At 37.1% G+C, this 26,188-nt stretch overlaps 1 protein-coding gene and 1 long non-coding RNA gene across 5 annotated transcripts; both read right to left on the bottom strand.

Moving 5' to 3' along the window:
• Positions 1-602: 602 nt before the first annotated feature.
• Positions 603-24,251, bottom strand: LOC137174990 (protein NLRC3-like). Of its 4 annotated transcripts, none has more exons than XM_067580583.1 (11): positions 24,179-24,251; positions 19,690-19,804; positions 18,571-18,675; positions 12,821-12,925; positions 12,337-12,441; positions 11,586-11,785; positions 9,568-11,341; positions 9,304-9,477; positions 8,268-8,441; positions 7,802-7,848; positions 603-6,632 (listed from the first exon to the last, which is right to left on the bottom strand). In XM_067580583.1, the coding sequence occupies exons 2-11, from the start codon at positions 19,794-19,796 to the stop codon at positions 6,100-6,102; spliced, it is 3,324 nt and encodes a 1,107-aa protein (XP_067436684.1). In that variant the 5' UTR covers positions 19,797-19,804; positions 24,179-24,251; the 3' UTR covers positions 603-6,099. The 4 variants fall into 4 exon arrangements, with proteins under 4 accessions (XP_067436684.1, XP_067436683.1, XP_067436682.1 ...); XM_067580582.1 differs by lacking the exon at positions 24,179-24,251 and adding an exon at positions 20,571-20,689 and having other exon boundaries at positions 19,690-19,801; XM_067580581.1 differs by lacking the exon at positions 24,179-24,251 and adding an exon at positions 20,571-20,689.
• Positions 16,434-18,564, bottom strand: LOC137175020 (uncharacterized). The gene is made up of 3 exons (XR_010925531.1): positions 18,306-18,564; positions 17,928-18,088; positions 16,434-17,110 (listed from the first exon to the last, which is right to left on the bottom strand). It is a non-coding gene; the product is annotated as an uncharacterized lncRNA (long non-coding RNA).
• Positions 24,252-26,188: the final 1,937 nt, after the last annotated feature.

Below are 26,188 nucleotides of genomic sequence, written 5' to 3' on the forward strand. Positions count from 1 at the left end.
AATGATGTTGAATGCAGAACTCTTAGTTTACATCTTATGAACAGTTAGTGACACCTAGTGATAAATAAAACTCACTATATGATAAGTGACTCCTGTACATACAGTCAGATGATCACATACCTGAGCTGCTTAAATTAAAAATAGATGCTCATATTACATTTATTTAATAAGAAAATAAGTCAGAATTTGAAATGCAGTGCAGTTTATTGAAAAGAATAAGTAATGTGATTATTGTTTTTGCGTAATTTGTTTGTTTTCTGAGACATAAATCCAGTGTGTGGGAGCATTTTCTATATTAATTTGTCTTTTAATCTTCAATTACGAGCAAGATCATGTAATGATACATGTTCTTTGTGTCTTACAAAACAATACAAACAATCTTTTGCTACTTTAATGTTTTACTATTTAAAGATCTCCTCCAGACGTGTTTTAAAACACATAAAATTATTCTGCTTTGAATAATAATTTATGTCTGATATGTTTTTTTCCACAAAAAAGTCCAAGTTAGAAATTATATCCCAAAACACGTATTGGCTCGCTTTCCTCACCAGAACATAACAAATGAAAATCTCAGTTATATCTTCCAGCAGAACAAAAACACATTGCTCAAAGGTCCTTTCTTTATTGATGTTTTAATACACACAGAAAATACATGAAAACATATATGTAAGGTTCGATCCCAGTAAAGCCTCACAGAAGCCAGAAAAATTTGCATTTGAGCTCATGGTGTCTCTCTCAGGATGAACTACCAGTGGAATAAAAGTGATTTATAGTGAGGTACCTCAGTCTGTCAGGTGGAAAATGTCCATCACGCTCGACTATCAGGAGTAAAAATGTGCTTTTACTGAAAGTAAAGTATGTTAATAAAAGTAGTATCAAGTATAAATGGGTGTGAAAATAAGGCAGCTCATTCTTTAAAGTGTTTTAAAGCATTTTATCCACTTAACAGAGGGAACTTTTTCATCTCATCTATTTCTGGAGATATCAGATATAACGAGTCATCTCACTGTAAAGCACTTTTATTCTGCTTGTAGTTCATTCTGAGAGCACAAATCAAATTGCCAGAATATCAGTCACACATGCAGCTTTTAAAATGATTATTCTTGAACTGTTTGTGCTGCAGAGCTCAAACAAAAACACCTGTGTGATTTATTTCTCACCTTAAATGTATTCAGACACTTTCTGTATTTCAATGGATTGAGTAGAAATGTGATTAAAAACAGTTTTTCCACTTTGTGAGCTGTAAACAAATATGACTGAAAGGTACATGTGTTAATCTGTTATTGAAATGTTCAAGTTTACTGTATTATTGACATTAGGGCTTTGTGAGGCGAACAAATCATCTCTCTATGCAGCATTCAGAACACACTTTCATTAAACATTACACTGATTACATTAAACACCAAAACGACTAGTAATATTTCTGCCATTAATAACAACATAAAAAACACGAAGCTGTTAAAATAAGACCACTTATGAAAATACAGAGTATGAATTAAAAAAAAAAATACTTATTACACATAAAATCTCCCAGGTCACATGTTTACAGTGACTCAGTTTAGTACTCTGGATTTTAACAAGGTGCTTAACACGATGAAACTGATTGTATTGATACTGGTGTCTATCAAAGTTTCTATTTGTAAGAATCAGAAATTCCCTCTCATTAGTGACAGCTGTGGCCGTTAAATGAGCTGCAGTCAACATGCAGTTGCTTGCATCACCTGTGTAGTCATAGTGTAAGACTATTGCAGGTGATGTCTTTTTCCTCGCTTACACTTCTCATAATTAAATAAAAGATCTCTAACATTGTGTTTTGCGCTGTTACAGACAATCAAGAAGAAAGTCAATGGTCTCCTTTTTCTTACGTTACATTACTACCTATTCACTCATTTGCAATAAAAAACAATTAATACATGTAAATTGCTTCACAATTCTTACATATAGAACCTTTAAGTATAAACTCAAAGTTAAAAGGTGAAGGAAGTGTGTACAATTAAAACTGACGATGATGTCCACAAGCCTCCAGTATACAGATGTAACAACAGTTCAAACTACTCTCTCCTCCTCTGTTATACACGGCAACTTTGACTCCTTTTAAACAGAAATCTTTAAACCATTCACATGTTCTGGTCGTTTATATTAAAGTGATAATTCGGTTGTTTACTGAACATTTGTTTCTATAATACGCATAGATACAAAGATAGTGGTTTTAAAATAACGTGTACCAGTAGTTGACAGCTTAAGGGCTTATTGAGCTGGATAAATCTGAGCTTCATTACTCTGAGGTGATAGTGCAGAGAGGTTTTAAACAACAGATGCACCAAACAGCAGCTGTACTATGTGACATTATTGTCTTCTTATTTTGTATTGCCATAAATGAAAAGTCTGAACACTAGAATAATTCTGACCTAGATAAAAACGAAGGCAGCAGAAGCCAGGTAAAGAGGTAAATCCTCTAAGTAAAAACACGACAACATATCCATCTACGTTCATTTTTTTAGAAGTAAACAACTTATCCCTACAACGTACTGGTCTGCTTGCAGTTTTCCACTTATGACCAGCTGTTTCCATCACCAGAAAGGCGGAACATTACTACAGTTAGTTGGTCAAACCTGTACAATATAATATCAAGGCTCCTTTTTGATTTTACACTGTGATTTTTGGCTGTCTGAGCCACATACACACCAACCAGAACCATGGAGGTGCAATGGAAAGAAGTTTGTGGGAGAAAACCTTCCTCGCCTGCATCTTTAAAACATAAGACGTGATGAAGTGTCTCTGCATGTCTCATTAATTTTTTTTATATTTCTATTGTAGCGTTATGATTAACCACAACTTCACTGCACAGTTTGACAGCCTCAAACTGTCATCATACAGTCATACTGTGACCAAGATTTTATTACAGCTGCCTCGCACGGTGTGACATGAAATAAACTTACATGATTGTTGCTGTCACTCAATCTAAAGGAGCCTTTAGTTTCAAACCTGTACATGTAAAAGTTATTGGTCAAGTCTATGACTTTAATCCTATACAGTAAAGCAGATATTAGAAGCTTCTGATGGTGCTATGCGTTTTTTTGTTTTTCTGATGCTTTATTTTTTTATCTTTTTTTTAAAAATCTTTTCTTCTTAGAGAGATACAGAAGATGTAATACAGCTATACAAAATGACAACAACCACAGATCGCTTCACCCTCACATCCACATAATTTGATAGGAAAAGCTATAAAAAAATAGAAATAGAAAGAAATAACGGAATGATAAGTAATAATAAAAATACATTTTATACAGTGTGATGCTTGCTTTCATCATGAATGACTGCTTGTTGCTTGTTTTGCTACATGTTTAAACAATACTTACATCCAGACTCAGAGCGTATTCTCCAACATATAATTCTCCACATGGGTGATAAACGGCTTCACATCAGTAAGGCACTTAAGAGTGAATCTAACTTTCTCTAACGGCAGAAACCGCATTAGATCATTAGTGTAGGTGGGTGGTGTTTCATCCATCCACTTGAGGCTCAGTCATTAGTTTTGAGTTTTTATGACACATAATGGTGTAGGGGTTAAAAAAAAGAACAGCAGCAGGTTTCTTGAATTGCTGCTGGCAGGGTGGGTATAGGTTTGGCGTTAAGATGGGTCGGGACATGTTTTAAACCTGCTCTTGTGTGTTTGTGTGCACTTCATATTAGCTTTTATAGTTTTTTACACTTTCTATGGATTTTTTTTAAAAATCACATTTTACATTTTATTTTAGTGATATTATCTGAGACAGAGATGACAATTTTAATGAGAGTCAATCAAATTTTCTGCAATACATTACGAGAGAATGATTAATAAAACAGTAAAACAGTAAACAGTATTACTCTTCCACTGTTTCTAAAAATTACTGTATCTATAAACTACTGATTCTTTACGATGTCTCAAACTATTTATATTTCAACTAAGTTGAGAACCTCCAGCAGGCCAAGACTTCACCTGAAACCCCGCAGCTCATTTTAGCTTTGCTCCATAATTAACTCTGCACTGAACAGACAAAGATAACATCTTCTCATTTTTCACTCTCATGGTAACAAAGCAAACAACCCTTTTCATCAAAAGTACTGCTTTGCATGACTCTGGTTGGCTTTTTGCCCCGTGAGGAAGTGAGCAGCTATTTGCTATAAAAGCAAAACAAAATACCAGTAGTGAAAGTTTTGTATGTAGAACTACATAGTCTAGTATGGAACAAAGTAAAGCATCTAGCTAAAACAGCATCACAGCAATGTGAATAGCTGATTTCTTGCATTGATGTATGAAGAGAAATGGAAAAGATGTTTCAAGATGGCACCCCATTTATACAGAGGGTGTAAGTCAATAAAGTAGTTCAGGCTTCTGCTAATCTTAGCACATAGCACATGCTCATTAAGGTGCTCCTCTGGCTGAACCAGGCGACTCTCTGTCTGCACACACGAATGGCACAAAATATAGAAACAGATCTCCGTAACTTCAAAGTGTATAGTGAACCTAATAGCTCAAATTGAGACTGTACTCAGTACTGAGACATATTTAATATTCCCGTTATTTAATTCGTAGTGTGGTTACTTTCTAGATGAGTAGTTATATTTTTATATTTTCCATTTCCACTGCTTGTGAGCAACTTAGATTAAGTTACACACAGCTAGTGTTCTTGCCATGTCAGCAGTTCCTACCTTAATTTAGACTCTTAAAGAAGGACATGATGTTCTCTATTTTCCGTAAAATACAAATTGAGAACTGAGCCGAGAGTCATAACAGTTTCTAGCTCTCGGGTTAACTTCTGCATTGTGTGGCCCACTCAAAGGACATGCACATCATGTTTCTCCCACTGCTGTTCCTGCTCAGCCCATAGACTTTACATCGGGATGACGCCAAGCATGTTAAGACCAAGTGGCGACCTCCAGGGCTGGAAAGTGAAGCCAATGCTGAAGTGCCAAAAACTGCAGTTCCTCGAATGGCCACTTGAGGCTGACTCCAAAAGTGAGTCAATCCCCATAGACCCCCATGTTAAAATACCCAACTTTACAGCAGAAATGTACATGTTTACAGCCACAAAAAACGGTTTTAGTCTCTATAGCTAATTTTTCCTTTCATGACAATTGTATGGGGGGTGATTTTTTTTTATAACTCACCCGTTTAAATTTTATCAAGCTGTAAAGATATGCATAACTATGGATGAGGCCGCTTTGAGTGACAGGACGCTAGCCGCTAGGTGGCTTGTTTCAGCAACCAGGCTTCATTCGGTCCGCTTCAGCTCCACCTCTTTTCCCATTTTGAATTAGCCAGGAGTTGGCTGGAGTCAGGAACTGCCAAGATGGCGATGGTCAGAGCCGCCCACTTTGAGCTTCAAAACCACTCTTCAGAAACCAATGGGTGACGTCACCGAGGCTACGTCCATATTTTTTACAGTCTATGCTTAAGACCAGTTTTTCTAGATTCTGGAAAAGGTTTACAAAAAATAAACCTACATGTGTTAAAAATGTCATGATACAAAAAGTAATAATTTACTTTGAACGCAGTTGCAGGTGTCCTTTTAACCATTTTCCAGACATCTCTTTTATAATGTTGGTCTATGGTGAAATTGCTGTTTGGGACACTTTTGGGCCACTGGGACAAATTGGCAGCAAGGCTGAGTGTTGACGCTGTATCAGCTCCATCATTAATACATCCATGGACTAAACAATCTGACTAACAGCTCTCTCTCTCTGACTTCCCCTACTACAAATGTAACTGACTACCTCTATCATCAATTCAACATGTTCAATCAGCCACCAACAATGATACATGCCTCAAAGTCCCTGTTGCATTCACACAGCTTACAGCAAGCTGGTGTGTTGGTCGTCTATATCTCGCTGCCTCTCTCTCTCTCTCTCTCTCTCTCTCTCCCTCTCTCTCTCCATCCATATTACTTTCACATACTTTTTGCAAAGGCACACAAACCTGGCAACTCTGCTTTGAACGGATAGGCTACTGACGGATAGGAGCAGTTAATCCTTTGTGTTTCCTAAGATGACATGTCCCGACCATCCGCATGCAGATATACACCCTTGGCTGCTCGTATGGATGCAGTGAAAGTCTGCTTACGTTAGCTGACAAAACAAAGCAGAGGACTGAGTGTGAAATTCAACAGCAGGATAGAGGGGCCCAGTGAACGTTGTTTTGAAGGTATGCAGGCGAGTCCGACTGTCAGAGGAAACTCTGTAGAAGGACAGAGTGCCAGCTGGCCAGTCCAGATAAACTCCCACCTGACTGGAGCGTGAGCAGAGTGAAGCTACATCAAACCTTTCGCTGTTGTGCATAACATAACAACCCTCCTCAGAGCAAAACATACACCAAGACTTGTCGTTTTGACCCAGCTTGCAATCATTCCCATCTCCTTTTCTACCTATGGTTCTGTATGTTACCCCAATTTTAAATGGTTCCACCACCTCGATCTCCCAGTAGCAGCGCTTATCTAGACCCTGCTCACAAAGCACTTGTGGGCAGAGATCAAACCTCTCTGAGTGATTGCGATATGACTGCTCCTCTTCCATCCAGGTCACCTTTCTGTTCCCCTCAGAGAGATGGAGGTTCTTGTGGGCTGTTTTGGGGTCCAAAGTGAGCTCGCAGGCATCTGGAGGGAAAAAAACATGTAATTTCAGGAGCCAGTGGAATTTGCTACAGATTACAGTAAATTTTCTAATTATGATTTAACATACAAAACCTATGACTAGTCCATAAAAGATGACACTATTTAATAGATTAAACTACCCAATAGTACATATTGCAGTTGAAATTAGATCCAGCTCCACCAACTACAACAGTGAAATCCTACCTCCACATTTACGCATCAGTAACAACAATAAAGTAATATAATGTATAGCAATTATTACATGTGGGCTGCTTGTCTACATCCTTTTGAAACTTATAGCACATTTTGCTAATAATACCTCCGTACTCTTGGTAAAGTAAGATTTAACAAACTCCTAGACATTGTGGGCTAAATGTTACGGCTTGATGGAGGAGCACGTCCATAAGCGAGTTGAAGGGTCACAACTAGCTCAGACTAACAGCACAGAGGAGCAAATGCTGTAGATGTTTTTAAACAGCAGAGATTACAACTAGAACGTTGAAAAAATGACCCAAAGAAAGTGTTTTTGAGATTTATGGATATAGACAAAAGCAAGTTAAAATGATGTAAGTAGCTACGCTGCCACGCTTGTTGTTGTCTTAGAATAAGGCAAAATTAAAGGAATAGGCTTAATGTTTTTCAGAAATACAGATGAAATAAACACTGAATGAAAGATTTCATCAAATTACAGAAGCTAGTGGACAAGAGGATAGCCTGGATATGACTTGACATCAGCTGTCTATATTGCGAACAGGGCAACACAAGTCATTAGTTAATGTCAATGTCAGCTAATGTTAGCTCATCATTTTAACTATCCAAATTAGAAAACTTTTCACCTTGTTTTTTTTTGCTGATGTTAGCATAACTTTGTTATTAGCCACATTAGCCATTGGCATGGCTGCTATTATTGTTGTCTGGCTTGCTCTTTCTGTTCACTCCCCTCAACTTAACATTATGCTGTTATTTGTCATCTGTAATGAGAGCTAGCGTTGCCATCAAAGGAAAAGGTTTCATTTTAATAGCTGTATTGGTGCAGGTAAAAGTGCAGTAAAATATTTTTGTTCACCTAGTTATTTTAACTAATAACTGAAATGGTCACACAACATTCAGCAAAATGTTCAGTATTATATTTAAGTCCTCATCATCCATTTTTAGTTTCCACAGATACTCACATTTCTTGAATCCCGGTTTCATTCGGTGACTTCCACCGTGTTCAACGCTGTGGAGAAAAATGTATTGAAACTTTCAGACAAAGAACAACCAATAAGCTAACACTGTATTGCTCTCAGAGCCTAGTAGAGTAAATCTATAGTATATGCATTATCTATTACTCTACAGTACTAGCAACACCGAACATATTGTGCTCCATGGCTACCTTTGGTCAGATAATAAGTCACCTTTGCCGTTAGATATGTTGTGAGAACTGAACAATACTCTAAATGTTAGTAATAATTTCTTTTGTCTATAGGGTCTATGCACAGAGTAGCTCTGGTGTAAAACTCTTATATACAAACTAGTTTTATGGTTGGCAGTACAATCCACCTCACTATAGTGAGAAGTGTAGAAGTAATCCAGAAACAAATTGTCTCTCTGTTCACTAGAAAAGTCAGGAATGTTGTTTTCTGGCATTATAATTACTTGAGTGTGTTGAGCTTGTAATGTGGATCTCTCTTCAGCTCAGAGAGCTGATCCTCTCCTGAAACTCCTGGATGGTTGTAGCTGAGGTCCAACTCTATCAGATGGGAGGGGTTTGATTTCAGGGCCTTCGCCAGAGAAGCACAACCAGTCTTTGTGATCTGACAACCTGACAACCTGAGAAAACACAGTGTTTGATTTATCAGCAGGCAGGTTCAAGATGTCTTTCATAAAAGTATCTACATAGATTTCTGAATGAATGTTAAGATGGTGGGCTTAAAAGACTGATTTGGTATTATCACACTCCTTTAATTTTGGCAGTCTTACAATGGACAATGTAAATATAAAAGCATTAAAATTCATAAGATATATACATTATCCACAATGCAACTTGAAGGCCAAGAGTTCAGTCAGAAAAGGCTTTCTAGTACTTTTCACACGTATGCAGTAATAAAGTTCCGCTTTAAACAGGCCCTTGAAAAGAATTAGGTGCATGACAGCAGAAAGCTTTGTGAACCAGCTCAGACGGGAGTCTGAGACTGTGTGCAAAGAATAAACTTTGTTACAGACTAAAAAGGACTTTGGAGGAAGTTAGATCAGAAATAAAGTTTGGAAGTTGGGTTGCTAGTATGGTTAGTCATTATCAATATCAGGCACAGAACACAAATATTTTCTGTTATGTTCCACTGTTTGAGGTTTGACTGACACTCTTTTAATTATGTCATCTTACTGCGTCCACTTCTTCTGCAGTGGTTTAATAGCCCAAACTTAAAAGCGCCACCAGTTGATGAACCAACTCCAAATATACAGCAGTTGATGGAAATGCACATAAATTTGAATTTTCTTTTGCTGATATTTTAGAAATTTGTGCTACATTTGGATGGAAACCTAGTTTTTGAACAGTTAAAACAGTGTACAAACATTTAATTGCATACGTGTAAACATTTTGACCTTGCAGCTGTTTAAAATAACATCTACATATCTTGTTCACCCGTTTACATAATGGCATGTTATCTATTATATGAATATGTATAAATACCTCAGTGTCTTCAGTCTGCACCATTGACTCGACAGTCCATCACAGAGTAGCTCTACTCCAAAGTCTTTCAGTTCATTGTTGCTCAGGTCCATATCTCTTAGAGGCGAGTAGGGGAACTTGAGTCCAAAGGCCAGGTGCTTAACCCACTCTGCTGTCACTTTGCAGTCTGCTAGTCTGGGGATGTATAACAGGGTTATAATATGATAAAGAAAAGATGCAACTGTTTAAAGATGTAATTCAATACTACAACGAAAGTAAACTTACATGGCTTTTCTGCTGCTCCTCACAGCTGGTATCAGTCTCCTTCTGCCCTCATCTGACGTGTTGTAACTCTTCAAGTCCAACACCTCCACATCATTCTTCGAAACCTGCAGCATGTAGGCCAGTGCAGAGCAATGCAGCGGGGTCAGTTCTGATTTCAAACGATCTGACAATGTGAGATATTCCTGAATATCATCTTTGACTTTGTGGTCTCTCATCTCGACCATGGTCTGGAAGAGGTTGATGCAACTGTCTGGAGAGAGGTTCTTCCTTCGGATGGCTTTAAGGTAAGTCAGGATTTTCTTGTCAGTATCTTGGCTTGGATCCGGCGATGTCAGCAGACCCTGAAGGACTTTCCGGTTGGCTTCAGCCATGAGGCCAAGGAGGAATCGTAAGAAGAAGTCCAGGTGGCCATTCTTCTCCTCCAGCACTTTGTCAACTGTCATCTTTAGAAGATCAAGCAGTGTATGTTCTTTCTGCTCCAGATTGAGGAAGCTGCTGAGCTCAGTTGTATTCTTGTTTGTGAAGCAGTCATAGACATAAAGAGCTGCAAAAAACTCCTGTATGGTCAGATGCACAAAGAAGAAGACCTTTTGCCGAGAAAACACTTTTTCTTCTCTAAGGACTGCGGTGCAAAATCCAGAGTAGATAGCTGCTTCTTTTATGTCGATGCCACATTCTTCAAAGTCTTCCTCATAGAAGATGAGATTGTTCTTCAGCAGCTGAACAAATGCAAGCTTGCCAAGTTTCAGAAGAAATTCTTTCTGTGACTTTAGAAATAGCTCTTTGTTCTTCTCTGTCTTCTTTTCATATTTTCTGCTCCTGCGTTTTGTCTGGGCAAACAGGAAATGTGCCATCATCTCTGTCAGAGTTTGAGGACATTCAGCTTTCTCGTCTCCCCTAAACACCTCCTGAAATAATATGGCAGAAATCCAGCAGAAGATCGGGATCTGGCACATGATATCGAGACTCTGTGAAGACCGGATGTGTGATGTGATCCTGTCGGCAAGGCTCGAGTCATGACTAAATTTCTTCCCGAAGTATTCCTCTTTTTGAGGATCATTGAACCCTCTTATTTCCGTCACCATGTCGACATACTTTGCAGGGATCTGATTGGCTGCTGCTGGACGGGAAGTTATCCAGATGTTAGCATTAGGAAGAAGGCTTCCCTGGATGAGGTTTACAAGGAGATCACCAACAGAGGTTACTTCACTGATAGACGTTACTGTCTTAACATTCTTGAGGTCCATTTGAAGTCTGCTTTCATCCAGACCGTCCAGGATCACTATAACCCTGCCTTTGGCGAAATCCTCTGAATCTTTCAAACTCTGGAGAGCAGGGTGGAATTCAGTCAGGAGCTCATGCAAGCTTTTCTCATCTGTAATCAAATTCAGCTCTCGAAAAGCAAGACAGAAAACGAAATCAATGTCCTTGTTTGCTTCTTCCTCAGCCCAGTCAAGAATGAACTTCTGCACAGCAAATGATTTTCCAATGCCTGCTACGCCCTTTGTCAGGACTGTCCTGGGCGGTTTCTCTTGGCCAGGAAAAGGTTTGAAGATATCACTGAGGTCAACTTCATCACACGATGTTTGCTTTTTCAGTTTATTTTTGTAGTATCTGAACTCATGTTCTTCATGCGCCCCTGCACTCTCTCCAGTGGTGATGTAGAGTGATGTGTAGATGCTTTTTAAGGTGTTTTCTCGGTCACCAATACCTTCAAATGTTGAAGCAAATTGCTTTTGCATTGCATTCTTTGCTTTCTGAATTAGGCTTTTACCTGTAACAATCAAAAAATAATTTTATTTTTTAAATTATTTTTCATAATAAGATCTGTTAAGAACCAGAAAATCTGAAAGCTGCAGGATTTTATTCCACACACTGATTAGCACTCTTTCAAGTTGAGGTGAAAAACTCATCAGTCAAAACATTTATTGAGGTGAGTGATTGGAATAAAAACAACAGATATGACACCCTGATATAGTAGGAGCATAAATCATTTGAAAGTTAATAGTTAAACCTACCTGTGTCTTCGTATGTTTTTCCCTGGTGTTTTCTGAATTTCTTTCCACATACAGGGCAGGGGTAGTTTGCTGTAGAGTCCGACTGGTCCCAGTCTGAGCTGACACACTTTTTACATGACCGGTGTCCACAGAAGAACTGGACTAGATCCCTCAAATCCTTCTTACACACTGAACAGCTGGATGGCTCCCCAGGCTGCTGTCTGTAGCAAAGACAACAAATGACACAAATAACCTCTTCATTGAATGCAGTTTTCTTTTCTCGTATCATCATTATCGTTTTCTGTTCTCATGAGGGTCAGGGGGACCCTGGAGGTCAGTGGTTCCATCATCTAACAAGTGAGTTGATGCAACAGGAAAACGTTTGTAACTTGGCTCTGCAAGTTTATCTCAAGGAGCAACAGAAAAGCAGATAATGTTACAATTCTACACTGTGATAAATCTGTTTGATGTTGTTTGATAACATAACGATGACACTTACCTTCCACATGTGTTAAGACATAGACTTATTAGGTGTGTATTAGGTTAATTCAACAGTAAATATTATAACAAAGAAACAAAGAATGTCAAGTACCAAACTGAACGTTCTGTAACAAACATTTCAGGACAATTACATACATGTGATGCACAACATTTATAAACCACAGTCACAAATGATTTCACCATATAAATCTTGTTGAGAAACTTTGATGAACTAATCTTAATATGTTTTTACATGCAAGATATTTAATTTACATAAAAACATCAAAATTACCTTTGTGTCTCTCCAAGAGCTAAGTTGAGTGGCGGATTCATGGATCCATCGATCTTCATAGAGACACCGCTGGGAGCTCTAGAATCAGCTGCTCTCATCTGGGAACTAAAAAGAGATCTTTTTACTTATGTATAAGTACTCAGTAATTCATTCAACAACCAACAACACATCTATTATTTTATTTTTGTAGTCATCACATTTATATATTACTAATATTACTTTTATTTACTATGTTACATTGGGCTTCTATGGTAGGTATTTGGTTAAGCCAATAGCTTTGTAGCTCTCCTGCACCTTTTTACTTTAAATAATTTATAGGAGTATACTGTATATAAGTAAAATTGTGTTTTGTATTATGTGAATGTCTTTGAGTATTAGTTCCATTCATATCTGAATAATGGTGCACAAAGTGTTTCCTGCTGTAAGGTCAAAAAATGATGTTCCACAGGGTTCAGTGCTTGGACCACTTTTTGTTCTGCCTTACCTTTGTGTCTTTTCATGACCAAAGTTGAGCGGCTGGTACATGGATCCATCACTCTTCATAGACAAACCACTGGGAGCTGTGGACCCAGCTGTACTCCTCTGTGAACTAAAAGAAGAGACAAGTGTCCAAAACTATTGTTTTTAAAGTGATTTTCAATTGTATACTGTACATTAGTTTCAAATTTGGTTTGTTTCATAAGAAGTATAAAAGTGTGTTTGATGAGATCTGCTGGACATTGAAAATGTTGTATTATGTGGGTGCTGAATCCTCATAATAACCATGTAACTTGAAACAGGATGTCAGGAACACAAACACAAACTACATACATAAATATATAAATGTGTAAATATGAAGTACAAACAACCTTAGCCTGAGACCTACTGACCTACAAACTTATTTTTTGTATGTTTTTTTTCCGTCTCTTTACTGGCATAAAGAAACAATAACAAATTCTTTTACCACAAAATGATCATTCAGAAAACAAACATTATATGGTTTACAGAAGAAAAAACAAAAAACCCCAGGTAGGGAGAGTTAGAGTTCATATGACCACTTTAAACAAAAACAGGTATTAATAGTATTTATAGCCTTTAGATTAGAAGAAAAACAAATTGTATCGATGTTTGATCTCTTTTCACTTGTAAATCTGCTTTTATGAATATGAAATTTAGCCAATAAAATGAAAAAATTAGTAATATACAGATGATCCATCACCGTTCATAGAGACATCACTGGGAGCTGTAGAACCAGCTGCACTCATCTGGAAACTAAAGAGATATCTTATGTAAAAGTACCCAGTAATTCATTCAACGACCAACAACACATCTATTATTTTAGTTTTCTAGTTATCACATCTATATTACTAATATTACTTTTATTCACTATGTTATCTTAGGCTTCTGTGGGAGGTATTTGGTTAAGCTATCAGGTTTGTACCTCTCCTGCGCACTTTTATTAATTTATAAAAGAGTATACTCTATGTAAGTAAAATTGTGTTTTGTATTATGTGAATGTCTTTGTGTATTGGTTCCTTTCATATCTCAATAATAGAGCGCAAAAAGTTGCGCACAATACCAATATGTCTTCCTGCTTTAAAGGTCCAGTGTGTAGTCTTTAGTAACATCTAAAAGAACAGACTTGGTAAAAATTGAATAGATTATTTATATGTATATCTTAATTAATGTCTAATCAGCTGAAAATAATAATTGTTGTGTTTTCGTTACCTTAGAAATAGGCCCTTTATATCTACATGGGAGCACGTCCCTACGCCTTACGCGACTACCGGAACTGCACCAGTTTTAAAACGAAGAAGAAGAACGGACCAAACATTTTGTATTGTGAGAAGTTTTTGAAACCAAAATCTGATAAATGGAGGATCATACTTATTTAGAAAATCACAGGAGCGTGAATTGTCATCGTCAAAGAAACGAAAACACGAAGAAGCTAAACAAATTCAGGACAAGCAACGGCATAAAACGAGGATAAACCAAAATGGAAATCCCTGATGAGAGAAATGTTTGCAGACTGACGCCAAAGTTTCCTGTTTATTGCTGGACAGGTAAGAGTGTAATGTATATTTATTTTGCCCCGCTGGTAATGGCTCAAAACCTAGATGATGTACAATGTTTATTAGCAGTACATTAGTTTCCCTGAAAAGAAACTCCGCCACATAACATTAAATATTAGCACACTTTAGCCTTAGTTTGTGCCTCTCACGGAGCTGGTGGTCTGATAAGAGACAACAGGGAGGCAATGCCGTGCTAATAACCCAAAGATTTATTCATTTTCTGTGGCAGTAAGACAACACATTGACTGATGACTAAGATATATAGCGCTGGTGATGTGCTAAAGACAGTAAGTCAGAGTAATGAGTTAGTGTGAAAGATAAACTGAGGAGAAGTCTGCTCATCACCGAGTTAATACATCCTGTGAATATATATTTATATTTTTCACAGTGCTCCATGATTTCATTGTTTGCTCCTAATTTATCATTTAGGAGCACATGTACACATTGGGGGGCAAAGTTAGCTTATAATCCAACACAAGTAAGGTTTTCCCCGTTTCAATGTTGAAAAACATGTAATTGCTACCAGAGTTTTAATTTTACATTTATCAGTCAGAGGTAGAATTTTTCTGTTATTTATTTTGGTATGTTTATCCAGGCCAGCCAAGGCTCCCAGCATCTTAGGACATAACATAATGTATTACAAGGGTTTGTGACTGTGTCATGTAGCACTTATTTTCTTGATGTTGCTGTTGTTTCTCTAGCTATGAGAGAGGTCCTGTAGCATTGATGCATGGTATAGCCTTTATCTTCATCCTAAAGTGACTGTGTAATAGGTCAGGGGTATTTCACCATGTGCCATTGATGGCTGGGAGTACGTTGGTTTTCATTACAACCAAGACAACAAAAGTTGATTTCACTGAATAGCTACTTGTCTCTGACTGAAAGTGCGTTAATCAATTAAATAATCTGATCTAGTCTGTTGTTGGGATGAAAATCTGCATGGAATAAGGTTGAACAGTTTCTGGTAAGCACATTAGATAAATAGATAGATAGATATTCATTCATTTGTGCTGTTTTATTTTTCTCAGGCACTATGGGTTGGCATTATTCACCATGTCTGTGACATTCACACCCGTCATATCAGAAGTATTGCACACCAAGTCAGGAGAGGTCTAGGTAAGTGACACACATTTGTTTGCCTATGTAGCATATTAACTTACCCTGTAAGTCCTACTCTTGGTTAAATAGCATCATTTTCACATGTACAACTGTATAAAATGTATGAGATAGTAAATTAACTCTATGTGTAATGGTACTGTCTTCCACAGAAGCAGTTTTCCATGCAGCTGCTGCTCGACATACAGCTCCTGGAGCAGATGAGGAACAGCAGTGCCAGTGAATCATGGGTGTTGTTCCTGCCCTGAGAGCATCTTCATCCAGAGCAGTAAATTGAGTACCTTTGGTGTGGTATTGGTCTGACCCTTGTCAGCTATTATATGTGCAACAATTTGACTGCTGGAAGGTGATCAGATGAGTTTAATCACACTGCTTTTAGTGTTCAAACAGACTAATGATTTGATAGATTATTCTGTCTTTATCAGAATCAACTCTGAAGAACACAGAATAAGCTGTCAATATGTTTGTGTTTGAACAGTAAAAGCTGCATGTTTATGTTATCCTTTTATTGACCAGATTGAAAAGGATGTCCAAAAATGTTTCTGTTAAATAAAATATATTTTTATTACAAATGTCATTATTCTTAGTGTTGTTTTTTATATTTTTATTTTGTGGTTCAAACTAGTGAATTACAGTTAACATAACCTGAAATGACAATGAAAATTAATCCATAACATGTACTACAGTGCCCTGTTCTGAGGATCAGTGGTATTCCAACTTCACTACTGTTTTATGTTGCTTTCTAAATATAAATAATGACAATATAAATTAATGGTGGAAGTGGTAATGACAATATACTGACTGCAGGGAAATACTGTCATTGTATAAGTATATATTAATATGTTTGTCATTGCAATTATCACAGCACATCTGATGAATATCTTTTATTTGATAAACTTGCACATTTAAGTTGAATAAATGTTTAATAATTATCCAGAAAATATATAAATATAGAAAATGTATAGAACTAGTATAAAATGAATAAAATATCAGAAATATAACAAATGAATATGAGATGACTTGATGCCTTGATGATGAACAGGCAGGTGTGTGAGTACCTGACATACTATGTGGGCGTTCCATAGGACCTGGAGGGAAACTCGGAGGCCAGGTGTAAAACCAGTGTGATGTCTTTGGAGGACCAGGGAACTTGTCCCTGATCCTCCAAACACAGCAACTGGGGATGACAAGTCAGTTTCCCTGGCCTAAAGAGCCATGCTGTCAATAGATGAAATATCTATAGGCAGCATAACGGTACTCCCGGTTGTCATCCCCAGGCTTCCTGGTTTGGCCAAATACCATAGTGTCGTCCCAGTACCGCCTGTGAATGCATAAAAAGCATTTTCAAGACAGTACTGGGAGAAGTGGGGTATTATTATTACACAATCTGCAGGGTACTGGCCACAGCATTTCCTCTCCCGGTCCATAGGCATGTCTGTACAGTTACTACAAGTACACCATGGTACCCCTGGCACTCCAGCAAACAGTGGGACACCATGCCTGCACTGATGCATCATCAAGGCATCAAAAATTAACCCTGGCTGCCTCTGAAGCAGTTCACTGGTGAGCTGCCTGTGCTCCTCCAAGGTCATCTCTTCAAGAAGTTTCTGAAAAAGTAAAACACAGGAAAAACACAGATAAGGCTTTATAGGTTATAAGTTTCATGATATGTTGGAAATATGGTAATGGTAGTACAGAATATGGATTTTACGCTGTCCAGTGTTCCAAAACATGTCTACAACAATAACATGATTTTTTAAAAAAGTCAAAATATTGCTGCTCGATACTGTTCCTATATAGTATTTATATAATCATTCAGTAGTGTTGCTGATGTTTTCAGTATTCTCTTTCATACAGAGAACCTGCATTATAGCCGTAAAGAAGATCCAAGGGGAGGACATTTCTCTTTGTTTGATAACGTTAAAAGTAAAGTTAGACTTTTCTGTTGGCTTCCCGACTCATTTTAAAAAGACAAGAGAAAGACAGAGAGCGCAGCTGTGGTCGAGTGAGCTAGAGGGTGAATGAAGAGGAGAGGGAGTGCTAGTAACGTTAGTGAGGAAGCTGGTGAACCAGATCGATAAATGTTATTTTCTAATTGTTTCACAGCGGTTAGCTTCTAAAGCACAAACACACCCACACACCTCTTCAACCCTGCATGTGCTCTGCGCCGCCTGATTTGGTCTGAATACGGGCTAAACAGAACAGTGAGGCGGATTACAGGCGCAGTATTCCCACTTTGAACGGGCTGTGTAAAAGGGGCTACTGACTCATGTTACACTGATAACACATCAAACTATACAGACTACAGTAATGTAAAGCACAGAGCTGCTATGTAAATACCACTTTGTGTTGTATTGGCATTTTTAATATCGTGCAGAACGGGTAGGAATATGATAAAATAATTGTATAAATAATGTCACAAACCTCAGTCGCTTCGGTCCCTTTGGAGGGTTTACAGCCTCTTGTCCTGCTTCCAAGGTGCCGGTGTTTGCTCTCCTCCCTTGCCTGGCCCTGCCTGCAGCAGAACCGCTAACTCGCCTTCTTTCTCACCCTCTTCCTCCTCCTCTAACCTCCAGTACTTGACTCTGCAAACGGATAATAAAATATGTAACGTTATCCTGCCAACACTATCTCACTATCAATAATGCCGACCGTTAGAATAAAATAAGGTAAGTTTTGTTTAGCATGACGTTGCTAATGTTAGCTTGTATTACCAAAACAATAAAACACTCATAATTGCTATCTTACTTGTGAGGTATAACCTATAGTATTATAGACTAAATAATGAAATAAAATCTTCACCTCATCGCTTGACTTGTTAGAAATGCTCGAAGTTGTCGTGGACGATGACATCTTCAGCAAATAGCTTCTTGTCCTTGAAGGCCACCGTAGCTTCTGGAACCTCTCCAAAGTCTTAGGGAGGGGAGGGGTGAGCGGCGGACTGCTTAATCTAGAACCTCACCGTTAGAGGCCGCTAAATACCACGCATATTACACACTGGACCTTTAAGGTCAAAAAATGATGCTCCATGGGGTTCAGTACTTGGACCACTTTTGTTCTGCCTTACCTTTGTGTCTTTTCACGACCAAAGTTGAGCGGCTGGTACATGGATCCATCACTCTTCAAAGACACACAACTGGGAGCTGTGGACTCAGCTGTACTCTTCTGTGAACTAAAAGAAGAGATAAATGTCTTCTTCTTTTTTTTTTTTTAAAGGTTAAAAGGTATAAAGGTTAAAGGGGAGACTTTCACTTATATAATGTACATTAGCCATGTTTCTCGTTTGGTTTGTTTCATAAAAAATATAAATGTGGGTTTGATGAGATACGCTGGACACTGAAAACAAATCAATGCACTCAACCTCAGTTTGCCTATGTGAGTGCTGAATCCTCATAATAACCATTTAATGACTTGAAACAGGACGTCAGGAACACATAAACTATGAAAATAAATATATAAATGTATGTAAATATGAAGTACAAAGTACCTGAACCCAAGACCTACTCAGGTAAAAACTTTTTTGTATCGTGTTTTTTTTCCTCTTTTCTTTATTGGTATAAAGAAACAATAACAAATTCTTTTACCACAAAATTGTCATTCAGAAAACAAATATCATACAGTTTACATGAGAAAAACCAAAAACTCAGAGGTAGGGAGAATTACAGTTCATACGACTTTAAACAACAACAGGTATTAATAGTATTTACAGCCTTTAGGATTATAGGAAAAACAAATTGCATCAATGTACTGTTTGATCTCTTTTTAGTTGTAAATCTGTTTTTATGAATATAGAATTTAGCCAATAAAATGAAAAGATTAGTAATAAACAGATGAGAATTCAAATTAGTGAGATGGTAAAATTGATGTTTAATTCTTGGTTGTTGCCTAAATAGCATACATACATATAACAGAAGGGACTGTGCCAAACACCTTTACATCATCTACAGGTGTTACAGGGATGTTGTTCTGTAATAAAAATTCCACATCAGTAAACTATTCCTATTAAACAACTAATTCACCAGAATAATGTTGTTGTGAAGATGAGATTAAAAAGATAGATGTCCTCATTATTCCATATTAAATATGTAGATGAGAAATTTTTACTGGGACTTTGTCAGTAAAAACTTCTTACAGTGTGTTTTCCATGACATCACAGCTGCTCATTTGTGATAGGCTATTACATTACCTGATTGATGGATCACTGCAGGAGCTGATTGGCTCTTCAGACATGAAGGAGGACTGGCCGGAGGCTGTGGAGTCTGGCCGCTTCCTCTTCTTCCTCTTTTCTGCCATGTCTACTGCTGAGAGTCAAACAGGCAGGACAACTTTTCAAGAGGAGAGCTTCAACGGGAAGAAAAAAAAACTTTTCAAGAGGTTTGTAAAAGGATAAAATCCAGCATGAGATTATTTATTATTTAGTTTGTTTTATCATTTCCCATCAGTTTGTTGTTACTTCTAGATAATTTTAAAATAGAAGTATTATCAATAATATGTGCAGGAGGTCTGCAAGAGTCTGATTTGGTGCTGTGTGGGGGTCATTCAAAGTCAAGGTTAAAATTGTGCTAAATTTAAGTTTTAAAGCTGAAGTATAGTATTTTTAATATGCAGTAGGTGCCAAGATAGTCGGAATATAGATCTAGAATAGAATAATTAATAATTATATTAATTAATATTATAATCCAATCTAATGTAATACTTTCATTATAATTTCATGTACTCGGGATTCTATTGAAAAAGTTTATTTGAAGCCTATAATAGAAATCTTCTACTCTGAATTTAACCAAGTTTAGGTGCAAATCAGCAAAACCATGTTAAACCTTCCTATCACAGTCCGCATAAGGTAACAACCTCTGTCATATCTTTACTGGGTCCGTTTTTGACAAAGTAACATGAATTCCAGTTTGCTGCACTTCGGAATACAGAGAATATCACACCCGTATTCACAGCAGGAACTGGCTGCGAGCCACAAACACAAACACCAAGTCGTCTGTTCGGTCACACAAACACACTTTCAGTCTGTCCTTCCCGCCACAAGGTTGCAGCTGAGAGTCATGAACGACTACTTACATTTATCTCCAAAATGTCTCCCTCCTTGTTCCTTTTTGAACCCAAATCATCTCTCTTAACGTTATTGGCACAGAGACAGTCAGTATTGCGCAGTCAGAAAAGACGGAAAGTCCCGTCGTTTATTTACTTTTGGTTTAGTACCGCCTCCAGCACCAGCATAGACTCCACACTGTAAAACATTGAGTGCACACGAGTATGAGCAGGTGTTCATGATATAACGGTTACGTGTTGCACATGTAAAAACCATATTCTAGTTTCTGGAGGCCTGTGTGAAACCAGCAGTGGTGGAAAAATTAGATCCTTTACTAACAGCAATGTAAAAATACTCCATTACAAGTAAACGTCCTGCATGAAAAATCCTACTGAAGTAAAAGTACATAAGTGTTATGAGCTTGATGTAGTTAAAGTATTGCAGTAAAAGTACATAAGTATTAGGAGTTTTTGGACTTTTTCTCTAATCTTTGATTTTTGGTGAAATATTGGATTATTTGAACATTTGTTGAAATTATATGTGATATACTGATGTGTGTATTATAAAGGGAAAGTCACAAATTAATACGAACAATTAAGTACGTATTACATATTAATACGTGCAATTAATACAAGTATTATTTGTCATTTGTATAGTGTTGTCTCAAAAAAATGAATTTGAAACAAGTATGAATGTTTTGTCTGTCTGTAAATTTCAGTTAGATGTGTAAAAGAACTTTTTTCTCTACATAGCAAGACAGAAAAATGAAAACAATGACCTATAATGCTAAAAAACAAAATAATTAGCCTATTTCTTAAAATCTTGGGTGATGACATAATTTTGCTTCAAAGATGTAATGCAGGTCATTTTTTGACCTGTGTTGTGCAATAAAAGGTTTTGAATATGTTGTACATCAGAGGGTCAGTGTTACTGGATTATAAGAATATAATATAAACTGCAATACTGTAATAACTGCAACAACATGTAAATAATGTCGTCTTATTGTCACACCCAGGTGGATTCATTTATGCACATTAAACTACTTCTCCATATAATGTATATTGCAGCATAATTTACACCATCAGCATCATTTACATACAGAATAGTTTGTTGTCCAGCTCTCGTCTGTATACAATAGCTACATGTTTAAGTTTGCTTATATTTATTGTCTTTGTTAAGCTCCATATCTGTATCTGTATTATTCTGTGAATGTGTCCTCTGTACTGTCTTTTAGCATACTGACAACTGCTGAGAACTGGAGTCAACACACTTAATGTTGATTCTGATAATTGATCTGATAAATGTTGTTAACACATCATTTACTCACAACAATGAAGTTCTAAAATCAACATAACTTAAATCTTAAACAGCTACTTACATGTATGTCAAAAAATGTTCCTTCCCTAATAAAAAACTCCTCTCAACGGTCGTTTCTTTGAGGTTTAACAGAAGGATAGTCTGTTGCAAATGAGGAAGTGTGTTTCAACTGACATTTATTATCAGTCCCCATTCTAACAAAATATGCAAAAATTTAACCAGGGGGAGAGAGAGAGAGAGACAGAGAGAGAGAGAGAGAGAGAGAGAGAGAGAGAGAGAGAGAGATTAGGAAATTCAGATAAACTTGTTGAACAGGCTCAAAAATGTTGTATTTTGATGGAGCTTTAGTGTCACCCAGTGGAGATGTTTGGAAAACATGTCTGTGTCACAACTTGAGTTTAAAAACATCCGTTTCCAGATACAAAACCTCTGACTGTTTTTTTGGCGATATATGAGCATGTTTTACTGTAACCAGGAAGTGGAAAACAGTTCTATCACTGATTGTTAAAGACAACTGTTCTGCAGTTCCTCTAACAGCCACTAGATGCTGCTCTCACTTCACTGACAAAACCATGAATTCTCCTCTGGAAATACAGTCAGTACTTTTTTTCACATGAAGATTTACTTTTTCTTCTAATGAGTGTATCAGTGGTAATTTGCAAAAAATGAAGGTATAATGTCCAACAGCAGAGGCGTCATGCCAACCACATTAAATAGAAATTGTTCTATTCTGTTTTAATCTATTTTATTTTTTCCATATATGGTTTAAATTTACCTTAAAGGACAGGTTCATAATTTTTCCCTCGCTGTAATCATTCCTCCTGTTCATACTGGATATTAAAAGATCCTTCAAATGTGCTTTCAATGTAAGTGATGGAGGCCAAAATCCACAGTGTGTCCACACAGTCATTTAAAAGTTGATGTGAAGCTTATATGAGGCTTCATCAGTCTGAGTTAGTCATATCAAGTGGATATCTGACACATTTACTGTCTTTTTAGCATCAAATTCCCTCTTTGTGTTTCCCTGTTGAGCTGCGGTGGAAGTATAATAACAAAAAGAGGAACTTTGGCACTAAAAAGACTGTAACGTTGAAATATATCTACTTGATTTGACTCATTTGGATGCTGAAGCTTCATATTAGCTTCAGATAAACTTTTAAATACATTTTTTCAAAGAAGGAGGACTGTGGATTTTTTCCTCCATCACTTCCATTGTAAAGTCATTATGAAGGGATCTTCTAATGGTCAGTATGAACAGGAGGAATGATTACAGCAAGAAAACAAGTTTCAGTGTTCATTTGGGTTCCTGACTGTTGTTTTAAGACAAATTTGAAAATTGTGAACTCGTCCTTTAATAATATAGCATATAAACGAAAGTCATTGTTCTGTATATTTTTATTTGTATTTAATTCTGCCTGCTACAGACACATTGGCTAGCTACCCAGCTAATGTTACCCTTGAGTCTGAAGCCTTTTCACTAACATTTTCTTGCTCAGTGTTGCTATTGAATGCAAAATAAGGTTAATAAGTGTCATTCAGTTATAGTTGTAGATAGTAACTGATACACCATGAAACAAGAATCCATTAAAGTACCATTAATTACTCTTTAATTTACCCCTGAAAACATACCAACCCACTTAAAGTAGGATTAAGGGGTTTAGCATGCTAGCCAGGTTTAAAAAATCCTGAAAATGGTGCAAAGAACATAAAAAACACCCCTTAATATATACCTTAATTAGGAAATTAAGGCATTTTAAAGTATAAAATAAAGGCTGGTTTTCATGGTTTTTGCACCATTTCAAACTCTTACCAGTCACCCCTGTCATGTGCCCGAAAATAATGTACCCAATATAAGAAGAGTGTTCTTCAGCCCTTATTACAGTCATATCCCTGCTCTCATTTAAAAAGGTAAATATTTGAACTTTACAACCAGTAAGTCAGAATGAGTATAAGTGATCCTGAAAGTAAAACTATCAAGTTGAAAGTGTTCCCACGCCTGGGAGAGAAGCCTACTACCATGTGCAGTCTCCCACGTTGTGAGTACACATGCAGCTTTGTTACACTCTCATAAACAGACTGTCCTCCACACACCTGCTGCAGCCTCCGTCTGCAAGTGCAGCCACTTTAAAAGTTGTCTCACTATCAAGTTATATCGTGTGATCAATTTTACAGCAACATATATACAGCACAGAATACAAATGCATTGCAGTGAGTGTGCAGCAGGGCCAATTAAACACCCGAACTAACCGCAGACCACACGACCCAGTCACCGTGTCTCATCGTAAAAAAATACCTGGTAGGATCATAAATGGCTACTTACGTTTGGGAAAATAAAAATCTCCCTCCTTGCTTGTTTAAAAAAAATCTCTGCTGGTCACGAATCGCAGACAAAGCCAGCTAACGGGGTTTCCCCGGAAAAAAGTTACTTTCAGTTTCGATACAGTGTCAAGTTACAAGGTGCTTTACAATGCAAAAAAGAGAGAAAAATAAAATAGACTAAAAATAAATAAATAAAAAGTGTAACAACACATAATATCAATATAAAAACAATAAAAGCATAAAAAGCACACAGAAGTCAGATACAACAGTACAAACAGTGAAAGCAACACAGAGAGTAATCAGATATTACGACATTAAGTGCTTACGAAACAGGTGAGTTTTTAAGAGCTTCTCAAAACAATTGACTGACTCTGCATGTTTTATTACTAGGAGAAGACGGTTCCAGAGGGTGGGGGCCACAACCAGCATGATCACCCTTGGTCTTAAACCTAGATTTCGGGACAGCCAGAGGGCATGGATCAGTAGATCTCAGTGATCTCACCGTGGTTAGGGGACACAATAATTCAGAGATATAGGTTGGGGCCAGCCCGTGTAGTGCTGCATAGGTAATTAAAGGAATTTTAAAATCAATTCTGCATTCTATTGGTAGCCAATGTAGGTTGGCCAACACTGGTGTGATGTGTGCCTTACGTTGTGTATTAGTTAGCAGTCTAAGGCCTTGTTTACACCTGGCATTAACATCCGTCTCGGTTGCATATAACTCTGTATATGTGTCTGTCTTCCGATGCGGCGCTAGAGCAAAGCAATAGGATGGACATTTTCGTGAGGGGGCAAACAATGCAGTGTATATTTGTTTACCTGTTATCAAATAAGTTTAACACAGCTTTGGACGGAGGGTACATGGACCCCTGCCGGTTAATAACGAGCGAGTTTGGTCTTTGCAAACGGAGATGATGTACGTGTTTGTTTGCATATTGAGCGGGGAAGTGAGATCTGATAACAAGTGGTCACTCTGGACGCATGTGGAGACGCATGTTAATGCCGGGTGTAAACAGGGCCTAAATCCTGCTTAATTATCACTGTGAAACAAAAATCCATTAAAACACCATGAATTACTCTTTCATTTACCCCTGAAAAGATATGGCCCATTGTAAGGGGTAAAAAAACTCCTTAAAATGGACAAACACTATTTTAGATTTTTTGTTATCAGATCATTTTAACACTTGCAAACACAAACATGGTGAAAACTATTAGTTACGTTGCCTTTAGATGCTGAAAATAATGTGAATAAAGCTGATGATTGAAGGTGAAAGGAATCAGCAGCTTCAACCACTAAAACAACCAGAAGAAGAACAAACATGTAACTCACCTCACAAATAGTCTCATCTCTCTGATCACTCTTTGAGGAAATCTGATCACAGAACAGCAGCTCTGACCTTTGGAACAAAAAAACTGGAGCAAAAGTTAAATATTAACAGACAGTATAAATCTTTATCTAGGAAATATAATGAAATAGATTTCCACATACTTAGATCTATGCAGTATTCACTTGATTTTTGAGCTTTCGGTCATCAAAGCATACAGATAATGGAGTATATATATATATATATATATATATATATATATATATATATATATATATATATATATATGCAATATACAAACATTGTTCATTCAAAAGTAAAAATTAGCCCTTAACAGAAGCAAGACAAACATTTGAACTCTCTTCATGATTTAAAGTGATCAGTGTATCAGATGGACCAGCAGAAGCAAAAAAGTGATTATACTGAAAGTAAAGTATGTTAGTGAAGGTAAAACTTATCACAACAGGCAACCAGTAATATAAATGGGTTCAGTTCATTCTATAAGATGTTTGAAAGCAATTTTTGCACAATAGAAAAAGTTTTTTTTCAGACAGAATGAGTCATCTCACTATAAAGCACTTTTATTTCACTTGTGGCTCATTTTGAGAGCACAAACCACATCGTTCACACACACACAGCACTTGTACAATGTACAATTACAATTCTTGAACCTTTTGTGCTGCAGA

Source organism: Thunnus thynnus, chromosome 22, assembly GCF_963924715.1.
Source record: "Thunnus thynnus chromosome 22, fThuThy2.1, whole genome shotgun sequence".
Classification (NCBI taxonomy): Eukaryota; Metazoa; Chordata; class Actinopteri; order Scombriformes; family Scombridae; genus Thunnus; species Thunnus thynnus.